This window comes from Zophobas morio, unplaced genomic scaffold (assembly GCF_036711695.1).
Source record: "Zophobas morio isolate AGI-343-1 ecotype UQ-CSIRO unplaced genomic scaffold, CSIRO_AGI_Zmor_V1 ptg000031l, whole genome shotgun sequence".
Classification (NCBI taxonomy): Eukaryota; Metazoa; Arthropoda; class Insecta; order Coleoptera; family Tenebrionidae; genus Zophobas; species Zophobas morio.
This window is the reverse complement of record NW_026972136.1, coordinates 12,252,556-12,273,742: the sequence shown is the minus strand read 5'-3', so window position 1 is coordinate 12,273,742 and position 21,187 is coordinate 12,252,556. Positions and strand designations below refer to the sequence as shown.

Sequence of the window (21,187 nt, the reverse complement as noted above, 5' to 3'; positions counted from 1 at the left end):
GATGAACAAAGGAGTCTCTTTTGATAATTTTTGAAAATGCTTGGGAAAAGTCAAAAATTTTATATGGGTTTTCAAAAATTGAACTTTCGTAAAAGTTGACAAAAAATTCTGAAATATAGATTTGGACGAGCTTAAAAAAACATGACAGGTTCATGGTTCCGGATCAAAATTTTCGAAATACTCGGTTTCGAGCTCGAATTTTCAAAATTTCTCAAACATTACCATATTTCTTTTGGCGATTGTGGAAAAATTGTACGAATTTTCGAAAAAATAACCAAAAACAACATCTGGAGATCGAAATCAATAAAGGAATCCCTTTTGGTAATCTCGAACGTGCTTGAAAAAAGTCAAAAATTTGATACAGGTTCTCAAAAATTGCCATATTTCTTCCGTCGATTCTGAAAAAATTGTAAGAATTTAAAAAAAAATTGAATCCAAAACGATTTTTGGAAATCGAGATGAACAAAGGAGTCTCTTTTGATAATTTTTGAAAATGCTTGGGAAAAGTCAAAAATTTTATATGGGTTTTCAAAAATTGAACTTTAGTAAAAGTTGACAAAAAATTCTGAAATATAGATTTGGACGAGCTTAAAAAAACATGACAGGTTCATGGTTCCGGATCAAAATTTTCGAAATACTCGGTTTCGAGCTCGAATTTTCAAAATTTCTCAAACATTACCATATTTCTTTTGGCGATTGTGGAAAAATTGTACGAATTTTCGAAAAAATAACCAAAAACAACATCTGGAGATCGAAATCAATAAAGGAATCCCTTTTGGTAATCTCGAACGTGCTTGAAAAAAGTCAAAAATTTGATACAGGTTCTCAAAAATTGCCATATTTCTTCCGTCGATTCTGAAAAAATTGTAAGAATTTTCAAAAAAATTGAATCCAAAACGATTTTTGGAAATCGAGATGAACAAAGGAGTCTCTTTTGATAATTTTTGAAAATGCTTGGGAAAAGTCAAAAATTTTATATGGGTTTTCAAAAATTGAACTTTAGTAAAAGTTGACAAAAAATTCTGAAATATAGATTTGGACGACCTTAAAAAAACATGACAGGTTCATGGTTCCGGATCAAAATTTTCGAAATACTCGGTTTCGAGCTCGAATTTTCAAAATTTCTCAAACATTACCATATTTCTTTTGGCGATTGTGGAAAAATTGTACGAATTTTCGAAAAAATAACCAAAAACAACATCTGGAGATCGAAATCAATAAAGGAATCCTTTTTGGTAATCTCGAACGTGCTTGAAAAAAGTCAAAAATTTGATACAGGTTCTCAAAAATTGCCATATTTCTTCCGTCGATTCTGAAAAAATTGTAAGAATTTTCAAAAAAATTGAATCCAAAACGATTTTTGGAAATCGAGATGAACAAAGGAGTCTCTTTTGATAATTTTTGAAAATGCTTGGGAAAAGTCAAAAATTTTATATGGGTTTTCAAAAATTGAACTTTAGTAAAAGTTGACAAAAAATTCTGAAATATAGATTTGGACGAGCTTAAAAAAACATGACAGGTTCATGGTTCCGGATCAAAATTTTCGAAATACTCGGTTTCGAGCTCGAATTTTCAAAATTTCTCAAACATTACCATATTTCTTTTGGCGATTGTGGAAAAATTGTACGAATTTTCGAAAAAATAACCAAAAACAACATCTGGAGATCGAAATCAATAAAGGAATCCCTTTTGGTAATCTCGAACGTGCTTGAAAAAAAGTCAAAAATTTGACACAGGTTCTCAAAAATTGCCATATTTCTTGTGTCGATTCTGGAAAAATTGTAAGAATTTTCAAAAAAATTGAATCCAAAACGATTTCTGGAAATCGAGATGAACAAAGGAATCTCTTTTGGTAATTTTCGAAAATGCTTGGGAAAAGCCAAAAATTTTATATGGGTTTTCAAAAATTGAACTTTCGTAAAAGTTGACAAAAAATTCTGAAATATAGATTTGGACGAACTTAAAGAAATATGACAGGTTCATGGTTCCGGATCAAAATTTTCGAAATACTCGGTTTCGAGCTCGAATTTTCAAAATTTCTCAAACATTACCATATTTCTTTTGGCGATTGTGGAAAAATTGTACGAATTTTCGAAAAAATAACCAAAAACAACATCTGGAGATCGAAATCAATAAAGGAATCCCTTTTGGTAATCTCGAACGTGCTTGAAAAAAGTCAAAAATTTGATACAGGTTCTCAAAAATTGCCATATTTCTTCCGTCGATTCTGAAAAAATTGTAAGAATTTTCAAAAAAATTGAATCCAAAACGATTTTTGGAAATCGAGATGAACAAAGGAGTCTCTTTTGATAATTTTTGAAAATGCTTGGGAAAAGTCAAAAATTTTATATGGGTTTTCAAAAATTGAACTTTCGTAAAAGTTGACAAAAAATTCTGAAATATAGATTTGGACGAGCTTAAAAAAACATGACAGGTTCATGGTTCCGGATCAAAATTTTCGAAATACTCGGTTTCGAGCTCGAATTTTCAAAATTTTTCAAACATTACCATATTTCTTTTGGCGATTGTGGAAAAATTGTACGAATTTTCGAAAAAATAACCAAAAACAACATCTGGAGATCGAAATCAATAAAGGAATCCCTTTTGGTAATCTCGAACGTGCTTGAAAAAAAGTCAAAAATTTGACACAGGTTCTCAAAAATTGCCATATTTCTTGTGTCGATTCTGGAAAAATTGTAAGAATTTTCAAAAAAATTGAATCCAAAACGATTTCTGGAAATCGAGATGAACAAAGGAATCTCTTTTGGTAATTTTCGAAAATGCTTGGGAAAAGCCAAAAATTTTATATGGGTTTTCATAAATTGAACTTTCGTAAAAGTTGACAAAAAATTCTGAAATATAGATTTCGACGAACTTAAAAAAATATGGCATGTTCAAGGTTCCGGATCAAAATTTTCGAAATACTCGGTTTCGAGCTGGAATTTTCAAAACTTCTCAAAAATTACCATAGTTCTTTTGGCGATTATGGAAAAATTGTACGAATTTTCGAAAAAACAACCAAAAACAACATCTGGAGATCGAAATCAATGAAGGAATCCCTTTTGGTAATTTCGAACGTGCTTGAAAAAAGTCAAAAATTTGATACAGGTTCTCAAAAATTGCCATTTTTCTTCCGTCGATTCTGCAACAAATGTAAGAATTTTCAAAAAAATTGAATCCAAAACGATTTTTGGAAGAAATCGAGATGAACAAAGGAATTCTTTTGGTCATTTTCGAAAATGCTTGGGAAAAGTCAAAAATTTTATATGGGTTTCCAAAAAATGAGCTTTTGTTAAAGTTGACAAAAAATTCTGAAATACACATCTCGACGAGTTTAAAAAAACATGACGAGTTCATGGTTCCGTACCAAAATTTTCGAAATATTTGGTTTCGAAGTCGGATTTTTAAAATGTGTACTAAACATGCAAAAAAATAAACTCAAACAAATTGAATGTTACCTATATGGCCACTACACAAATTTTTGGATGCAGTACAGCTGTTTGTGAATCTACATTCTCTGTTTTAACCAGCATTTTAACCAAGTACCGTAATAATTTTTTGGACTTCGACAGGTTTTTACGAAAATTTAGCGTAAAAAATCGACGTTTCCAATTACTTTAATGTTCTTTCAAATATAAAAACTCAGAAAAAATAAAGTAGTTATCTGAGTGTATTATTAAAATATAAATATTTACATGAAGCCCCCTCTGTCGACAAACTTGCCCCCCCTGAATAAGTTTTCTAGCTACGGGGCTGTAATTTGTTAGAAGGGACTAAACGAACAAATTTTACTTAACGATTTACCATGATTACGGTAACCTTAAAATATTTACAATATTTCAAAGCAATCGGTTTTGCAGTTTCAAAGTTGTACTGCAAAATATTGTTATTCAGTTTTAAATTTTTTCCAAAAATTCTGGATGTCTGGGGTGAAAATTCGACACCGATTCACACACCACAAGTGCAGACGTATCTTATTTTGTTGAATTAAAATAAAATTTTTATTATAAATTTTGAAGATGACGTCATCCCGTTGAATGTCAATCCTAAATCAAAATTTTATTCATAAATAATATTGTGATAGCTTGTTATATTGTAAAATAAGAAGAAAAATGCAGCTACTGGAAAATTATTCCAACATCAGTCATCGACACACTTTAAAAAATATTACTCCGTGTGTCGTAAAAATGCATACATACCTTTTCCTTCGTCTCTGATTACTTCCATAAAATCTCCTTTCGCCGAAAATACTTGTATCTTGGAATCCGCAACCACAATCTCGCTGTTCGGCCCCACAGTAACCGACGAAATCTGCGAAAAAGTTCCCTTCTTTCCCACTTGAAACAATATTTTTCCATCTGCGTCGAAAACAAACACGCAATTCATCCCATTATCAGCCACCAAAATGTGCCCGTAATTTTTATCCACGGCGACATCTATCGGCTCCTGGAACGCATTATAAGTAAACGTTTTAATAGTCTCTCCATCCCTTGTCATTTCCGTAATAGTCTTATTTCGCCAATTAACAACAATCAAACCATTACTTGACAACGTGATTCCCGTGCAACTCCTCCCTAACAACCCCTCATTGGTGATATGTTTAACGAATTCCAACTCCTCGTTCAACACCTTGATCCTGGAATTCCCCGTGTCTAGAACATAAACGCTGTTATCGCTCTCATCCACCGTCACTGCGACAGGCTGTATGAACTCGTCTTTGCCGCTCCCGTGACTACCGTACACCTTAACGGGATTATTATGCTCCGACACGTCGAAAAACAGCGGACTGTCTTTGATTGGTCGCTCGAAAATGGAAATCTTAACGCCGTATCGTCCAGATTTGGGCGCTCGGAATTTTATCTTGTAAGTACCGTCGTCGTTGTCCACCACTTCCAGCGGCACGGCGGTCGTGTTGTGATCGGGCGTGACCGGCATCAGTTCGGCTTCGATCGGGTCGCCGCCGGTTTTACGCTGATTTCCGTGGTAATCGACAGTGTGCAAGACGACGGTACCTTCGATTCCGGCGATGGCGTCTCCTTCGATTTTTGCAGAGCAGAGACTGGGGAAAGTGGTACTTGTACGAACTCTGCCCAAAATGCTCAATTGTTCTTGGATTGTTTCTAGGCTGTTGTTTTGAGTGAAATCGCAAGTAAGAAAGGCATTTTCGCGGGGTTCACCTAAATTTGAAGCTGCATCAAGTTTTTCGGTTAAACTTTCGATGCGTTGGGTTATGTTGCGGACTTCCACTTGATACTGGAGGCCTTGACATTCTTGCTCGACCTTGAATCAGAAAAAATTACTTGTGATTAGACTATTACATTGGTATCATATATTTTTGTAACATATTAATAAGGGTCACTTTAATAACATTATTTATACAATTTTTCCACTTTGAATTTTTGTTAAGTCTAGTTCGTCATTTGACATAGTAAAAATCATTCTTTATTAAATAATAATAATAATAATAAAACAATGATATCCAAAAGTGGGGTTAGTTTTACCTTTTCGTCTAGATTCCAATATTTATCAACATAAAACCCACTTTTTGTCCAATAAAATGAGTAATCATGAGGAAAATCGGGTGGGTGGGCGGGGCCACTTTGAATTTTTATAAATAGATTCGATCACATGACAAAATAAAATTCAATTTCCATCTAAGCCAATGAAATTCAAAACCGAAGGTGGGTGGGGTTAGTTGTAGGTTTTTGTTTAGATTCCACTGTTGTTCAATACATATAAAATGCACTTTTCGTCCAATAAAATGAGTGACCAAAAAGAAAACCGTGGATGGGTGGAGCTACTTCGAAATTTTTAAGCCTAATTCGCTACTTGACGTAGTAAAATTCAATCTTCATCAAATCAAAAAAACCAATGAAATTCAAAAGCGGTGGTGGGTGAGATTAGTTTTACGTTATTTGTCTAGATTTCGTTGTGACATGTATTGTTTTCTCCCCATCTGTTTAAGTTTTACGTAGTCATCCAATGTTTTCTCCCCATTTTACAACATTTAAAAAAAAACACTCATTGAATTTGAGTAAAATCATTAATAACTAAAAAAAAATGTGATATTCATTGTTTTCTCCCAACACCCTTCAATTTAAAACTAGTACTTGGTCATAGCTCCGTTTTGGGCAATAACTTCAGCTAAAATCCAAAAATTAAAAAGTCGAAAGATCGAGAAATAACTGAAAAATCTATCTCATCTCATCCGAGAAATTAAGAAATCCTAAATACAAAATTTAAAAAACCGCAAAAATTCAAAAATCGGAAAACTGAAGATTCGAAAAACTGAAGTAATGAAAAATTGAAAAATCGAAAAATTTTAAATTTTAAAAATTGAACAATCAAAAAATCTAAACAATAGAAAAACTAGAAAAATTGCGCAAACGAAAATCTGAAAAAACAGAAAATCAAAAAAATTGAAAAACCGAAAAATCTAAAACCAAGAAGTCCAAAGATCGAGAAATCGAAACTGAAAAATATAATATTTTAAAAATTGAAAACTTTAAATATTGAGAAATCCAAACATCAGAAAATCGAAAAATTGGAAAGTTGAAAAACCGGGAAATTAAGAAATAGTAAATCCAAAATTTTAAAAATCGCAAAAATTGAAAAATCAGAAAACTAGAGATTCGGAAAACTGAAAAAGTGAGAAACAAAAAATTAAAAAACTGAACTGACAAAAATTCGGGAAATCGAAAAATCAAAAATATTAAAAATCAAAAAATTGAAAAACCAAAAAATCTAAAACCAAGAAGTTAAAGATCGAGAAATAGAAATTAAAAAATTGAGAAATTGAAACATCAAGAAATCGTAAATCCAAAATTTAAAAAACGCATAAATTGAAAAATCGAAAAACTGAACAATCGAAAAAATAAAGTAATCGAAACATTAAAAGATCGAGAAGTCGAAAAACTGAAAATGCGACGTGGGCAAAAATCGAAAAATTGAAAAATCGAGAATTGCACATTCAAAAAATCGGAACATTGAAATCTCGAAAAATCGAAGAACTGAAAAACAGGGAAATCGAAAAATTGAATAATCTAAATATACTTCTGTTGAGAAATAGAAAATTCGACCATTTTTCCAAAATCGCTAATTGAAATACATATAACAATTTTTACAGTTTCATCAAAATAGCTCGCTGTAAAAATTTTGTAAATAAGAAAGGAAATTATTATTAATTTCTGTTTCACAAAAATAAAATTATTTCAAGAATGTACTTTGTGGTTTTTATTTATTTCCAGAAATGTTTAAAATTTTTCATCTGGGACAACAGAAAAGTCCGGACAGGTCAGTTCACGTTAGGTCAAGTCAGGTCAGGTTCATAAAATAAGAAATAAATTTTAGAACAAATAGTATAACAAAAAATTGGTCTAAAGAGTTTAGACAGTACTTCCCTCGCTGTCGGAAACTTGACGACTGCATGCCTATTGTGTTTTTTTTTCTCATTACATTTTTGTAGTGGGAATTTAAAAAAAAATTGTGATGACGTCATCAACATTTTTGCAAGGACACGTATATCAGTTGGGATAGATGTAGTGTAATACTAAGAATAAAATTATTGTATTCCCAAATTTTCGGGAAAATGAATTGGGTCGTTATGAATATTGATTTCTTATAATCAATAAAATAACGAAACAATTTACTCACGTATACGGCGCCGGTGTGTAATATCTAGAAAGCGGATTTCTGTCGGGCTAGGCAAGGCCAAACTCGGTACGGCTCGTACGGGATGCGAATTCATTGCGGTTGCGGACTGCACTTCGTTTATTTGAGATTAGAATAACGCTGTTTCGTTGCACTCTGCTGTTAATTCCCGTTCTCATTTACTTAGCCGTTTGATTAATAAATCGTTAATTATATTTATGGAATTAGTACCGATTAAATTCAGTGATTATCTATCACCCGGCGATCCAGCACGATCGTGACGTAGCCCGACAGAAATCCGCTGTCTAGTAATATGAGGGACAACTGAAAATCGTTTATGTATAAACATTCTTAATTTAAGATGACAAGCGTAACAGCATACGTGAGAGTCAAACAGAGAAACTGTAAACAAAACGACCATCGGTTTTATTGCTTCGACTTCCGCTTATTATATAAAACATTGGGTTTATTTTAATTCTTGACGGTGAAATTCACAATTGGTTGATTATAAACATGTCTATTCCACATTCGCGGAACCAAGTGAGCGCATAAAACAAATGCAGGTCTGTAATGTTAAAGTCGATGTAAATAAGCGTGCTACCCTTATGTTTCAACTGAGTTTTTCCTTTAACACATTTTGTGTCTACCAAATTGGGTTGGTTGGGGTGTAATACTAATAATAAGTGTTGCTTTTAATTTAATCAATAAAATAAATTGACTTCATTAATTTTTTTGAACCACCTCTTAAGAAAATCTAAAAAATATGAATGGAATGATAAATCACAAGTACAAACTCATCATAGTTTTTGCATTTTAGATAGGATTTATTCAGCAAAATTTAAGGGTGACGTCATCAATTTTTTAAGGAGGGATGAACAAATACATTTTGAACAAAAGTTTACCATGCTTATAATAACTTTAAAATATTCCCAAGATTTCAAAGCATTCGGTTTTGTAATTCCTGATTAAATCGATAAAATAAATTCACGCCTTCATTAATTTTTTTGAGTCACCCTGCATATGCAAATCCAAAAATATGAATGGAATGATAAATCACAAGTACAGACTCATCATATTTTGTACATTTTAGATACGATTTATTCGGCAAACTTTTGAGCTGACGTCATCAGTTTTTTGTAGAAGATAACCAAATATATTTTGACTAAAAATTTATTATGCTCTTTATAACCTTAAAACATCTGCAAGATTTCAAAGCATTCGGTTTTGTAGTTCCTGATTAAATCAATAAAATAAATTTACGCATTCATTAATTTTTTTGAGTCACCCTGTATATGCAAATCGAAAAAATTCGAATGGAATGATAAATCACAAGAAGAGACTCACCATATTTTGTACATTTTAGATAGGATTTATTCAGCAAAATTTTGTGGTGACGTCATAAATTTTTTAGGGGGGACGACCAAATACATTTTGATCAAAAATTTACCATGCTTATGATAATTTTAAAATACATATCTTCAAGATTTCGAAGCATTCCGTTTTGTAGTTCCTGATTAAATCAATAAAATATATTTACGCATTCATTAATTTTTTTGAGTCACTCTGTATATGCAAATCCAAAAAATATGAATGGAGTGATAAATTACAAGTACAGACTCATCATATTTTTACAGTTTAGATAGGATTTATTCGGCAAACTTTCGAGCTGACGTCATCAAGTTTTTGGAGGGGATAAGCAAATATATTTTGACTAAACATTTATTATGCTCTTTATAACCTTAAAACATCTGCAAGATTTCAAAGCATTCGGTTTTGTAGTTTCTGAGTAAATCAGTAAAATATATTTACGCATTCATTAATTTTTTTGAGTCACCCTGTATATGCAAATCCAAAAAATATGAATGGAGTGATAGATCACAAGTACAGACTCATCATATTTTGTACATTTTAGATATGATTTATTCCACAAACTTTTGAGCTGACGTCATCAAGTTTTTGGAGGGGATAAGCAAATATTTTTTGACTAAAGATTTATGATGCTCTTTATAGCCTTAAAACATCTGCAACATTCCAAAGCATTCTGGTTAGCAGATTAAAAATTAAATTTCAAAATGTTGTTTTATAATTTTGATTTTTTTTCCAAAAAGCTGGACGTTTCGGGTGAAAAGTCGATTGTTGTTCTAAACTACATGTGTAGGACTATGTTATTTTATACAATTGAAAACCCATTTACTATGTACAATTTTGAAGTGACGTCATCGCATTAGTGGTGAGGATGATTAGCAAATTTTGGTTAGCGTTTTACCATCTACATGATATTCTTAATATAAGTACAAAATTTCACAACAATCGGTCGAGTACTTTCGGAGATTATCTGTCTAATAAAAATCCGGGACGGCAGACGGACAGACGGACGGACAGACGGACAGACGGACGGACAGACGGACGGACAGACGGACGGACAGACGGACAGACGGACGGACAGACGGACAGACAGACGGAAATAGGAGACCTATTTCTACGTTTTCTAGGGGTCATGAAAGATCGAGAAAACGTAAAAGTAGAGAGTCGGCCGACGGACTCGATTACAATACTTCCTTTGCTTACGCTTGGGAAGTAAAAATGAAAGAACACGGTGGGCGGGGTTAAGTTTAACTTTTTTCTACAATCTTTTATTTACAGACAGTAACCCCGCCCGCCCACCCTCTATTTTATTAGAATCTATTTTATTAGCGTAATTTGTCAAAATTAGGCTTTTTTAAAATCAAATTTTATGGGTATAATTTTTCAGAAAAGCAGTATTTGTTGGGCTGTATTTCAGAAGCGAGGGAAGTTCTGTCGAAATAGCCTTCGACCAATTTTTTAGCCTATACATTGTAAATTGACAAATATAAACAATGTCTAGGAAAAGATTTTTATGAATATTTTAGTTGCCAATAATACATTGATAAATTAAAGATTTAAATTGTGACGTCGGGAATCGTGACGTCACGACATATTCAAACAAAGGAATAGCTTCTCGAACATTCCCGAACGTGTTGTTGCGTCAGCCAACCAGTATTTAACAATTTTTTTAGCCTGTACATTGTAAATTAAAAAATATAAACAAAGAATGTCTAAAAAGATTTATATAAACATTTTAGTTGTTATTAATATATTGATAAATTAAAGATTCATATTGTGACGTCGCGAATCGTGACGTCACGACGTATTCAGACAAAGGAATAGCTTCCCGAACATTCGCGAACGTCTTGTTGCGTCAGCCAACCGGTATTTAACCAATTTTTTAGCCTGTACATTGTAAATTAACAAATATAAACAAACAATGTCTAAAAAGATTTATATAAACATTTTAGTTGCTAATAATACATTGATAAATCAAAAATTCATATTGTGACGTGGCGAATCGTGACGTCACGACGTATTCAAACAAAGGAATAGCTTCTCGAACATTCGCGAACGTCTTGTTGCGTCAGCCAACCGGTATTCAACCAATTTTTTAGCCTGTACATTGTAAATTAACAAATATAAACAAACAATGTTTAAAAAGATTTATATAAACATTTCAGTTGCCAATAATACATTGATAAATTAAAGATTTAAATTGTGACGTCGGGAATCGTGACGTCACGACATATTCAAACAAAGGAATAGCTTCTCGAACATTCCCGAACGTGTTGTTGTGTCAGACAACCAGTATTTAACAATTTTTTTAGCCTGTACATTGTAAATTAACAAATATAAACAAACAATGTTTAAAAAGATTTATATAAACATTTCAGTTGCTAAGAATACATTGATAAATTAAAGATTCATATTGTGACGTCGCGAATCGTGACGTCACGACGTATTCAGACAAAGGAATAGCTTCCCGAACATTCGCGAACGTCTTGTTGCGTCAGCCAACCGGTATATATACAGGTCGGCGGCCACTTTTGGGCAGTCTGAGTTGAACGGTCACCACGTGAAGACGTCTGTTCCGAATAAGGAAAGTAAGGAAACAATTTCGCAACTAAGTGGCGAATTTATTTATTTATTTATTTTTAAAATTATTCGTTGTGTATAATAACACATGGTGATAAATGACAGATTTACAATTATTAATGAAATCAACTCGTGCAAACACTGCTAAGAAACTATCATGACACAATTAAATAATATTTAAACAATTCAATTTGTTTAAACATTGTTGAATTGCAATTTTCCGGGCAAAGTATGAAAAATAATTTTAGTAATCTCATGGTGACACACCATGACGTCACTGTCACGTGACCACTTGAGCAAAGGCACGGTCTTCGGTCCGTTGTGTTCAGTTTTGATTTCGATCTGGTGGCAGCAACGTCGGAGCATTCGGAGCCCCGTTCTGGCGTAAAACTACCACGTTTCGCGAATTTCTAATTCATTGATAATAAATATTAATGAAAATGTTCTGCATTAGCTCTGTGAACACGAAACAAAGTGTGCATTTTTCCAAAAATTCCCAAAAACGGAGTAAATACGGTTGTAGTTTTAATTTATATATACTGTTTAAATATGATAAGTATTAATTAATACAATTAAAGCCGTTTTCCTACAAACGTGAACATATTAAAAACGTGCAATGTTCCAGTCAAAATATGAAAAATAATGTTTGCAATCTCATCGTGATGTTTGATGACATCACTGTCACGAGAGCCACCTGAACAAATATTGCGGTTTTCGGTTAGTTTTGATTTCGGTCTGGTGGCAGCAACATCTGAGCATTCGGAGCTCCGTTTTCGCTTAAAAGTAGCCCGTGTTCGCGAATTTCTAATTTATTGTTTTTCTCATGGCAAGACGCACTCCAGACCTCCTCGTATTGTTTGGTTCTTGCTGGGCAACAACAACGAGCGAGCACAGTCATCGCTCTTTGGTGGCAAACGTGGAGAAATTTGTATATTGTAACTTTTGTAATTGAACCATTTTGTACTGTATATTGTATGTGTTACTAACTTAACTTGGGTCTTGCCAATTTAGCTCCAGTGGTGCAAATGCTTTGTTTTCACGGTGCATTTGCTTGGGTTTTAATTTTGCAACAGTGCATTCTTTGGTTCCGAGACTGAATTCTCCATGTCGTCAGACGCTTTGGCCTGGGGGGGTTCTCTGGGCCCTTAGACGCTGGGTCATCATCCTAAAAGGATGAGGTTCATCATCCCAAAGGGATGAGGTCAGTCGGCCCTGTATCTATGCGGCTGCGTTCTCCCTTGGGCGTGTGAGCGCTGCGACCTATAGATTTCGTTTCGAGTTCCATCGGTGTGCTTGCTTGGGTTTTCATTTTGCAACAGCGCATCCTTTGGTTCCAGGTCTGAATTCTCCATGTCGTCAGGAGCTCTTGGTCTGGGGGGGTTCTGTTGGCCCTTAGACGCTGGGTCGCATCATCCTATAAGGATGAGGTCAGTCGGCCTTGGATTTATGCGGCTACATTCCTGCCTTGGGCGAACGAGCACTGCGACCAATAGATTTCGTTCCGAGTTCCATCGGTGTGCTTGCTTGGGTTTTCATTTTGCAACATTCTCAATTTTTGGTGCAATTTCTTCCGGTGATGAATTGGGTACTAACTTTGCATTTGTTTTGTATCTAAATTGTATCTGTATCTGTAGTGTATTCTGTATTGTAGTTAGATTGTAGGTACCTGTATTGTATTTCTTTTGTATTGTACTGTATAACGTTCTATCCCTCATTAACAAATCCTAGCCCTCTCCTTTCCTAGCGAGATCTGCTCCAGACCTTCCCGTGGTTCTTGCTGAGCATCAACTATCGAGGACAGAAAATTCAAATTCAAAACCAGCAAAGTTTCACAAAAATCTTGAAAATCGCTCGTTGGTGGCCAACGTGGAGCAAAAGAGACTTTTGTAACTCAACTAACTTTGTTAACTTTGTATTCTTAAGGAAACAAAAATGTATTACATTTAATTTATTATTTATAAGGACAAATGTGAAGACAAGTTGTTAACAAATTTTTCCATCATTTTCCTTTTTTTCCTCGGCAACTTCTACCTTTAATAGGAGTCGTTACTTTGATAAGCGTCATCACTAAATCAGCAATGTTAGTGTTTTGGAGGGGATAAGCAAATATATTTTGACTAAACATTTATTATGCTCTTTTAAACCTTAAAACATCTGCAAGATTTCAAAGCATTCGGTTTTGTAGTTTCTGAGTAAATCAGTAAAATAAATTTACGCTTTCATTAATTTTTTTGAATCACCCTGTATATGCAAATCCAAAAAATATGAATGGAGTGATAGATCACAAGTACAGACTCATCATATTTTGTACATTTTAGATATAATTTATTCCACAAACTGTTGAGCTGACGTCATCAAGTTCTTGGAGGGGATAAGCAAATATTTTTTGACTAAAGATTTATCATGCTCTTTATAGCCTTAAAACATATGCAACATTTCAAAGCATTCTGGTTAGCAGATTAAAAATTAAATTTCAAAATGTTGTTCTATAATTTTGATTTTTTTTCCAAAAATCTGGACGCTTCGGGTGAAAAGTCGATTCAGAGTTGTAAACTACATGTGTAGGACTATGTTATTTTATACAATTGAAAACCCATTTACTATGTACAATTTTGAAGTGACGTCATCGCATTAGTGGTGGGGATGACTAGACAAATTTTGGTTAGCGTTTTACCATCTACATGATATTCTTAATATAAGTACAAAATTTTACAACAATCGGTCGAGTACTTTCGGAGATTATCTGTCTAATAAAAATCCGGGACGGCAGACGGACGGACAGACGGACAGACAGACGGAAATGGGAGACCTATTTCTTCGTCTTCTAGGGGTCATGAAAGATCGAGAAAACGTAAAAGTAGAGAGTCGGCCGACGGACTCGATTACAATACTTCCTTTGCTTACGCTCGGGAAGTAAAAACTACGATTAGCGCTTGTTTTTTACTTTTTTTGACATCCTAGATTAGTTTCTACTACAACGCGAGAGAAGAACATAATTAGCCCCGCCCACCCACCCTGTCTCTTTTTTGGTGATTGATTTTATCCGATCTGAATCAAATGAAGAATCTTATACTGAACAGAAATAAAATTAATCGTTAGAATGAGAAGAGGAGGATGGGCGTGGCTAGAATTTGATAAGATAAGTCTGATTTTGGCACTTTTGACATTTTCGACCATTTTTCAATTATTTCCGAAAATAGTTGAAGATAAAACTGATATTTCCAAATGGAATACCCTCGAAGAAAAAAAAGGGCGGGTAGGCGGGGCTAGATCAGACTGATTTTAGCAAATGACATACCTTCTAAGAAAACAGATGGTGGGTGGGCGGGGCTAGCAATTGACAAGACAAGACTGATTTTGGCACTTTTGACATTTTCGACTATTTCCGAAAATAGTTGACATTTTCTTGTAAATTTCGATATCCAGAATTCATTTTTGGATTCTATTATTAGTTTCCAGTCCCACTCAGCAGAAGAACATAATTACCCCCGCCCACCCACCCTGGCTACTTTTCGGTGATTGATTTTATCGATCTGAATAAAATGAATGTTCTTATACTGAACAGAAATAAAATTAATCGTTAGAATGAGAAGAGGAGGGGTGGGCGTGGCTAGAATTTGATAAGATAAGTCTAACTTTGGCACTTTTGACATTTCCCACCATTTTTCAACTATTTCCGAAAATAGTTGAAGAGAAAACTGATATTTCCAAATGGAATATCCTCGAAGAAAATAAAGGGTGGGTGGGCGGGGCTAGTATTTGATAAGATAAGACTGATTTGGGCACTTTTAACATTTTCCACCATTTTTCAACTATTTCCGAAAATAGTTGAAGATAAATCTGATATTTCCAAATGAAATACCCTCGAAGAAAATAAAGGGCGGGGGGGCGGGGCTAGTACTTGATAAGATAAGACTGATTTTAGCAAATGACAGACCCTATAAGAAAATAGAGGGTGGGCGGGCGGGGCTAGTATTTGATAAGACAAGACCGATTTTGGCACTTTTGACATTTTCGACCGTTTTTCAACTATTTCCGAAAATAGTTGCAAGAGAAAACTGATATTTCCAAATGGAATACCCTCCAAGAAAATAGAGGGTGGGTGGGCGGGGCTAGTATTTGATAAAATAAGACTGATTTTGGCACTTTTGACATTTTCCACCATTTTTCAACTATTTCCGAAAAGAGTTGAAGATAAAACTGATATTTCCAAAAGGAATGCTTTCCAAGAAAATAGAAGGTGGGTGGGCGGGGCTAGTATTTGAAAAGATAAGACTGTTTTTAAGCACTTTTGACATTTTCCACCATTTTTCAACTATTTCCGAAAATAGTTGAAGAGAAAACTGATATTTCTAAACGGAATACCCTCGAAGAAAATAGAGGGTGGGTAGGCGGGGCTAGTATTTGATAAGATAAGACTGATTTGGGCAGTTTTGACATTTTCCACCATTTTTCAACTATTTCCGAAAATAGTTGAAGAGAAAACTGATATTTCCAAATGGAATACCCTCCAAGAAAATAGAGGGTGGGTGGGCGGTGCTAGTATTTGATAAAATAAGACTGATTTTGGCACTTTTGACATTTTCCACCATTTTTCAACTATTTCCGAAAAGAGTTGAAGATAAAACTGATATTTCCAAAAGGAATGCTTTCCAAGAAAATAGAAGGTGGGTGGGCGGGGCTAGTATTTGAAAAGATAAGACTGTTTTTAAGCACTTTTCACATTTTCCACCATTTTTCAACTATTTCCGAAAATAGTTGAAGAGAAAACTGATATTTCTAAATGGAATACCCTCGAAGAAAATAGAGGGTGGGTAGGCGGGGCTAGTATTTGATAAGATAAGACTGATTTGGGCAGTTTTGACATTTTCCACCATTTTTCAACTATTTCCGAAAATAGTTGCAAGAGAAAACTGATATTTCCAAATGGAATACCCTCCAAGAAAATGGAGGGTGGGTGGGCGGTGCTAGTATTTGATAAAATAAGACTGATTTTGGCACTTTTGACATTTTCCACCATTTTTCAACTATTTCCGAAAAGAGTTGAAGATAAAACTGATATTTCCAAAAGGAATGCTTTCCAAGAAAATAGAAGGTGGGTGGGCGGGGCTAGTATTTGAAAAGATAAGACTGTTTTTAAGCACTTTTGACATTTTCCACCATTTTTCAACTATTTCCGAAAATAGTTGAAGAGAAAACTGATATTTCTAAATGGAATACCCTCGAAGAAAATAGAGGGTGGGTAGGCGGGGCTAGTATTTGATAATATAAGACTGATTTGGGCAGTTTTGACATTTTCCACCATTTTTCAACTATTTCCGAAAATAGTTGAAGAGAAAACTGATATTTCCAAATGGAATACTCTCCAAGAAAATAGAAGGTGGGTGGGCGGGGCTAGTACTTGATAAGATAAGACTGATTTTGGCAAATGACAGACCCTATAAGAAAATAGAGGGTGGGCGGGCGGGGCTAGTATTTGATAAGACAAGACTGATTTTGGCACTTTTGACATTTTCGACCATTTTTCAACTACATATTTCCGAAAATTAGTTGAAGACATTTTCTTGTAGATTTCGATGTCCAGAAGTAATTTTCGGCTTCTATTATTAGTTTCCACTATCACTCGGCAGAAGAACATAATTAGCTCCGCCCTGTCTCCTGTTTAGTGATTGATTTTATCGGATCTGAATGAAATGAAAGATCTTATACTGAAAAGAAATAAAATTATTAGTCGTTAGAATGAGAAGAGGAGGGGTGGGCGTGTCTAGAATTTGATAAGATAAGTCTGATTTTGGCACTTTTGACATTTTCGACCATTTTTCAACTGTTTCCGAAAATAGTTGAAAAGAAAACTGATATTTCCAAGTTCCGAAGAAAATAAAGGGCGGGTGGGCGGGGCTAGTACTTGCTAAGATATCACTGATTTTGGCAAATGACATACCCTCTAAGAAAATAGAGGGTGGGTGGGCGGGGCTAGTAATTGATAAGATAAGACTGATTTTGGCACTTTTGACATTTTCGACAACTTTTCAACTATTTCCGAAATTTAGTTGAAGACATTTTGTTGAAGATTTCAATATCCAGAAGTCATTTTCGGCTTCGTTTCTTCGGAAATTCCTATCGTTTTTCCAAAATCGCTAATTAAAAAGCAGCAACTTTTACAGTTTCGTCAAAATAGCTTGCTATGAAAATTTCGTAGATAAAAAGGAAATAATCATTAAATTAAAACAATAAAGAAATCAGGTCATGTTAGGTCAAGTACATGAAATAAGAAATAAATTTGATGGCAGACAGTATAACAAAAAAGTAAGCGCTTTTTTTTTTTAAAAAAACATTGTTCACATCCTAGATTCTTCGTAGTTTCCACTCCCACTCGGCAGAAGAACATAATTAGCCACGCCCACCCCAGAAATGAAATTAGTCTAACGAATGAGAAGAGGAGGGATGGGCGGGGCTAGTATTTGCTAAGATAAAACTGATTTTGGACAATGATGTATCTTCTAAGAAAATAAAAGAAGGGTGGGCGGGGCTAGTACTTGCCAAGATAAAACTGATTTTGCCAAATGACATACCCTCTAAGAAAATAATGGGTAGAGGGTATATTAGTTGGCAAAATCTGTCTTACCTTGGCAAGTGTTGGCCCCGCCCACCCACACTTTATTTTCTTCGAGGGTATACCTTCTGGCTTACCAAGTACTAACAACATCCGCCCGCCCTTTATTTTCTTAGAGAGTAGGTCATTTGCCAAAATCTTTTTTTTTTTATTTTTCCCCTAATAGGGGCAGTTCTGAATCAAACCTGTTAAATTTAAAGGGTATTAAATTACAAATTTCCATAGTAACGAGTTAAATTCGTAAATCTGATTGGCTCATTATTTTTTAACAACCTTTAAATTTCAACTATTAAATGTTGACATAGCACTATAAAATTCTGAAATCATTTTCATTGTTTTCATGTTCATTTTGACGCCTAAACCCGGAAACGTTTGATAAAATTTATTAATAGAAGTTCCTTTATGAACGACAATTTCTTTAAATACAGTTAATGGCCCAATTATTAAAAGGAAATTATTTACTCACCTTGATTTTACGGGAAGCAACTTTAATGATACCAGCAAGAAAAACGATCGGTTTATTTGGAATATACTGAAGTTTAAATTCAGACTAAAACTATAACTCATTTTCGTTACCATTTTCCAAATTTAATATGATATGAAAAAATTTGGATCTCTACGACGGATGCAATAAATTTAAGTTGAAGCGAAATGTACACTGAAATTTACATTTTAAAAAATTTAAAATAGTAACGCAATATCACGTATTTAACCATTTTACTAAACAAATCTAAAAACGTAAAAGAAATCTACGTATTTAAAAGGTTTTCGGATTTATTTTTTTGTGTAAGTAGTTCCATCATGGTGAATCAGAGCCGACAGCGAAAAATTAAATCATGACGCAGAAAAAAAATGCGTACATTGTATGTGGTTCATAAAGGTCAATTAAGTGTCAACTAAGTATCAGTTACCACCCACCGTAAAAGATACTAGTTAGTACGAGACAATTAAATTGGACATTTCACGTAATAACCGTTTCACTGCCTACTGCAACTTTTTAAATAAAAAAATCCGTAAAAAGTATGAATTCACATTTTATGCTTGAAAACGCATTGTACACTGCTATTACGTTAAAGAAATTGCGTGAATTAACACCAATATTTACCTTATTTTTCTCACATTCAATCAACGAATGCTGTTCTTCCAGCACTCTTTTCTTCTCTGCACACGTCGTCTTCAACGCATCAATGATTTCTTTCTTCCTATTATCCATGTAAGCTTGTATCCGTTGGAATGTTGCGTTAATTTGATCTAAACAATTCTCTTTAGCGGCATCAAGTCTTTCCAACTCTGAACTAACTCCCTCCTGTGCTTGCGTTAACTATATCAAGAGTAATCATAATAAAAACTTTATTCCATTAATACAAAAATAATCTTTTTTTTTTTTTAATTCTCGTAATCACCTTAGAAATGCACTCGTTGGCCTTATACAACAAAATCTCCGACATCCTCTTGATGGCAATCGAAAACGGAATAATAGTATGCTCGCAGCTGTTCGTCGTATCATTATGCGATCCTTCGGTACACAAAGTGCAGAATACGGTATCGCACGTTTCGCAAAATAGTAGTTCCTGGTTGATGTGGACCGAGCATTTGGGTATGACTTCTCTCCTCTGTCTCGACATTAGGTCTAGTAGTTGATTCACCAAGAAAGAAGGCGGTAGCGCAGAGACGCCCCCTCGTGGTATGTTTATTAATTCTCTGCATATTGGACATCTAAAGGAGCCGGTGTCTCTGGTTTGAGAGGCTGCAATCTTCGTCAGACAGTGGAGGCATACTGTGTGAGAACATTGGAGTAGCTTAGGAGTGTGTTCGTTGCCGTCATACATGCCTGCAAGCAAAAAACTGCCTCAGTCTGCCGCCCTCTCAACGAATTTTTTCGTGTTATTATGTTACACAACCCACCGGTCCACAGGCCATCTGTAACAACGGAAATGTTGTTTTACTTGGGTTGGCCATGGGTGTGAACGACAAAAGTAAATGCGACGGGACAGAAGTGAGAAAAGAGAATGAATGACAGAAATGTACAATTATGTAATGTAAACTTATAAATACTGAATTAGCATCTTGAATCGGCATGTTTTTGATACATTTTAATACATTAAATACTCGTTAGAGTGATAAAAGATAAAAATAACCCTTTAAACAAATTAGAAGATGTATTTCCTATTTATTGACTGAGTCATAGACAAGATAAGATTTTTCATTTGTTGCAGGTAATGTAATCAAATCATTAGAACTTGTAGAAGTCAATTCGGTAAATTTTTTATCCTTCAATATAAAAAGTGAATTCAAGTTCAAAGAATGTTCGTTTTTACTTCCCGAGAGATAAGTTAAAATCGAGTTTATTCGACGACTGGCTACTTTCATAGTTTTCGACGTTTCATAACCCCACGAGTACGAAAAATAGGTCGCCCGTTTCCGTCTGTTTGCCATTTACCCGTATTTTTATTAGACAGATAATCTCCGAAACTACAAGATCGATTATTGTCAAATTTTGTATGTAGTAAATCCCCTCTATTGCAGTACCACCGATATGTGCAAACAAACCTGTTACTAAAATCCCAAATTTACTGTTATTTTGAATAGTACTTTATCACAATATGCCTATTTTTTGGAAGAAAATTTTGCTTTAGACATACAGTATTCAATTGATTTGTTCCAACTTGAAATCAAAGACGAATTTTAATTTTCAGAATTTTTATATGCTTATAACCAAAAATATATGTATCTAGGTTCGATTTGAGGACCGTTCTCTTTATCTTTATATTACTGATTTACCCTAAATAATACACAGAAATATACAACTACCAGTATCTGTTAATACCACCTTCGCAGAAACGGCAAAAATAAGAGAGATGTATGTTTAACAATTATAAACAAATTAAAATATAGTTTAATTACAATAGTCTATCCTTGAATAAAAAAAAATCCAAATGATCAATTAAAACTCGAAACGTACCACTAAATTTTCATGTC

General features: G+C 34.1%; 1 protein-coding gene across 5 annotated transcripts in view; it reads right to left on the bottom strand.

The window, feature by feature from the left end:
* The window catches only part of LOC135139325 (tripartite motif-containing protein 2-like), an 80,642-nt gene that overhangs the window by 8,930 nt on the left and 50,525 nt on the right, over nt 1-21,187 (bottom strand). For 4 of the 5 annotated variants that reach the window (XM_064069525.1, XM_064069524.1, XM_064069527.1 and 1 more), the window contains 4 exons: nt 20,114-20,128; nt 19,612-20,039; nt 19,314-19,529; nt 4,200-5,280 (listed from right to left, as the gene is read on the bottom strand). In XM_064069525.1, coding sequence (XP_063925595.1) covers nt 4,200-5,280; nt 19,314-19,529; nt 19,612-20,039; nt 20,114-20,128 — 1,740 coding nt within the window. The remainder of the gene's footprint in view (nt 1-4,199; nt 5,281-19,313; nt 19,530-19,611; nt 20,040-20,113; nt 20,129-21,187) is intronic. The other variant, XM_064069526.1, reaches the window with a different exon arrangement.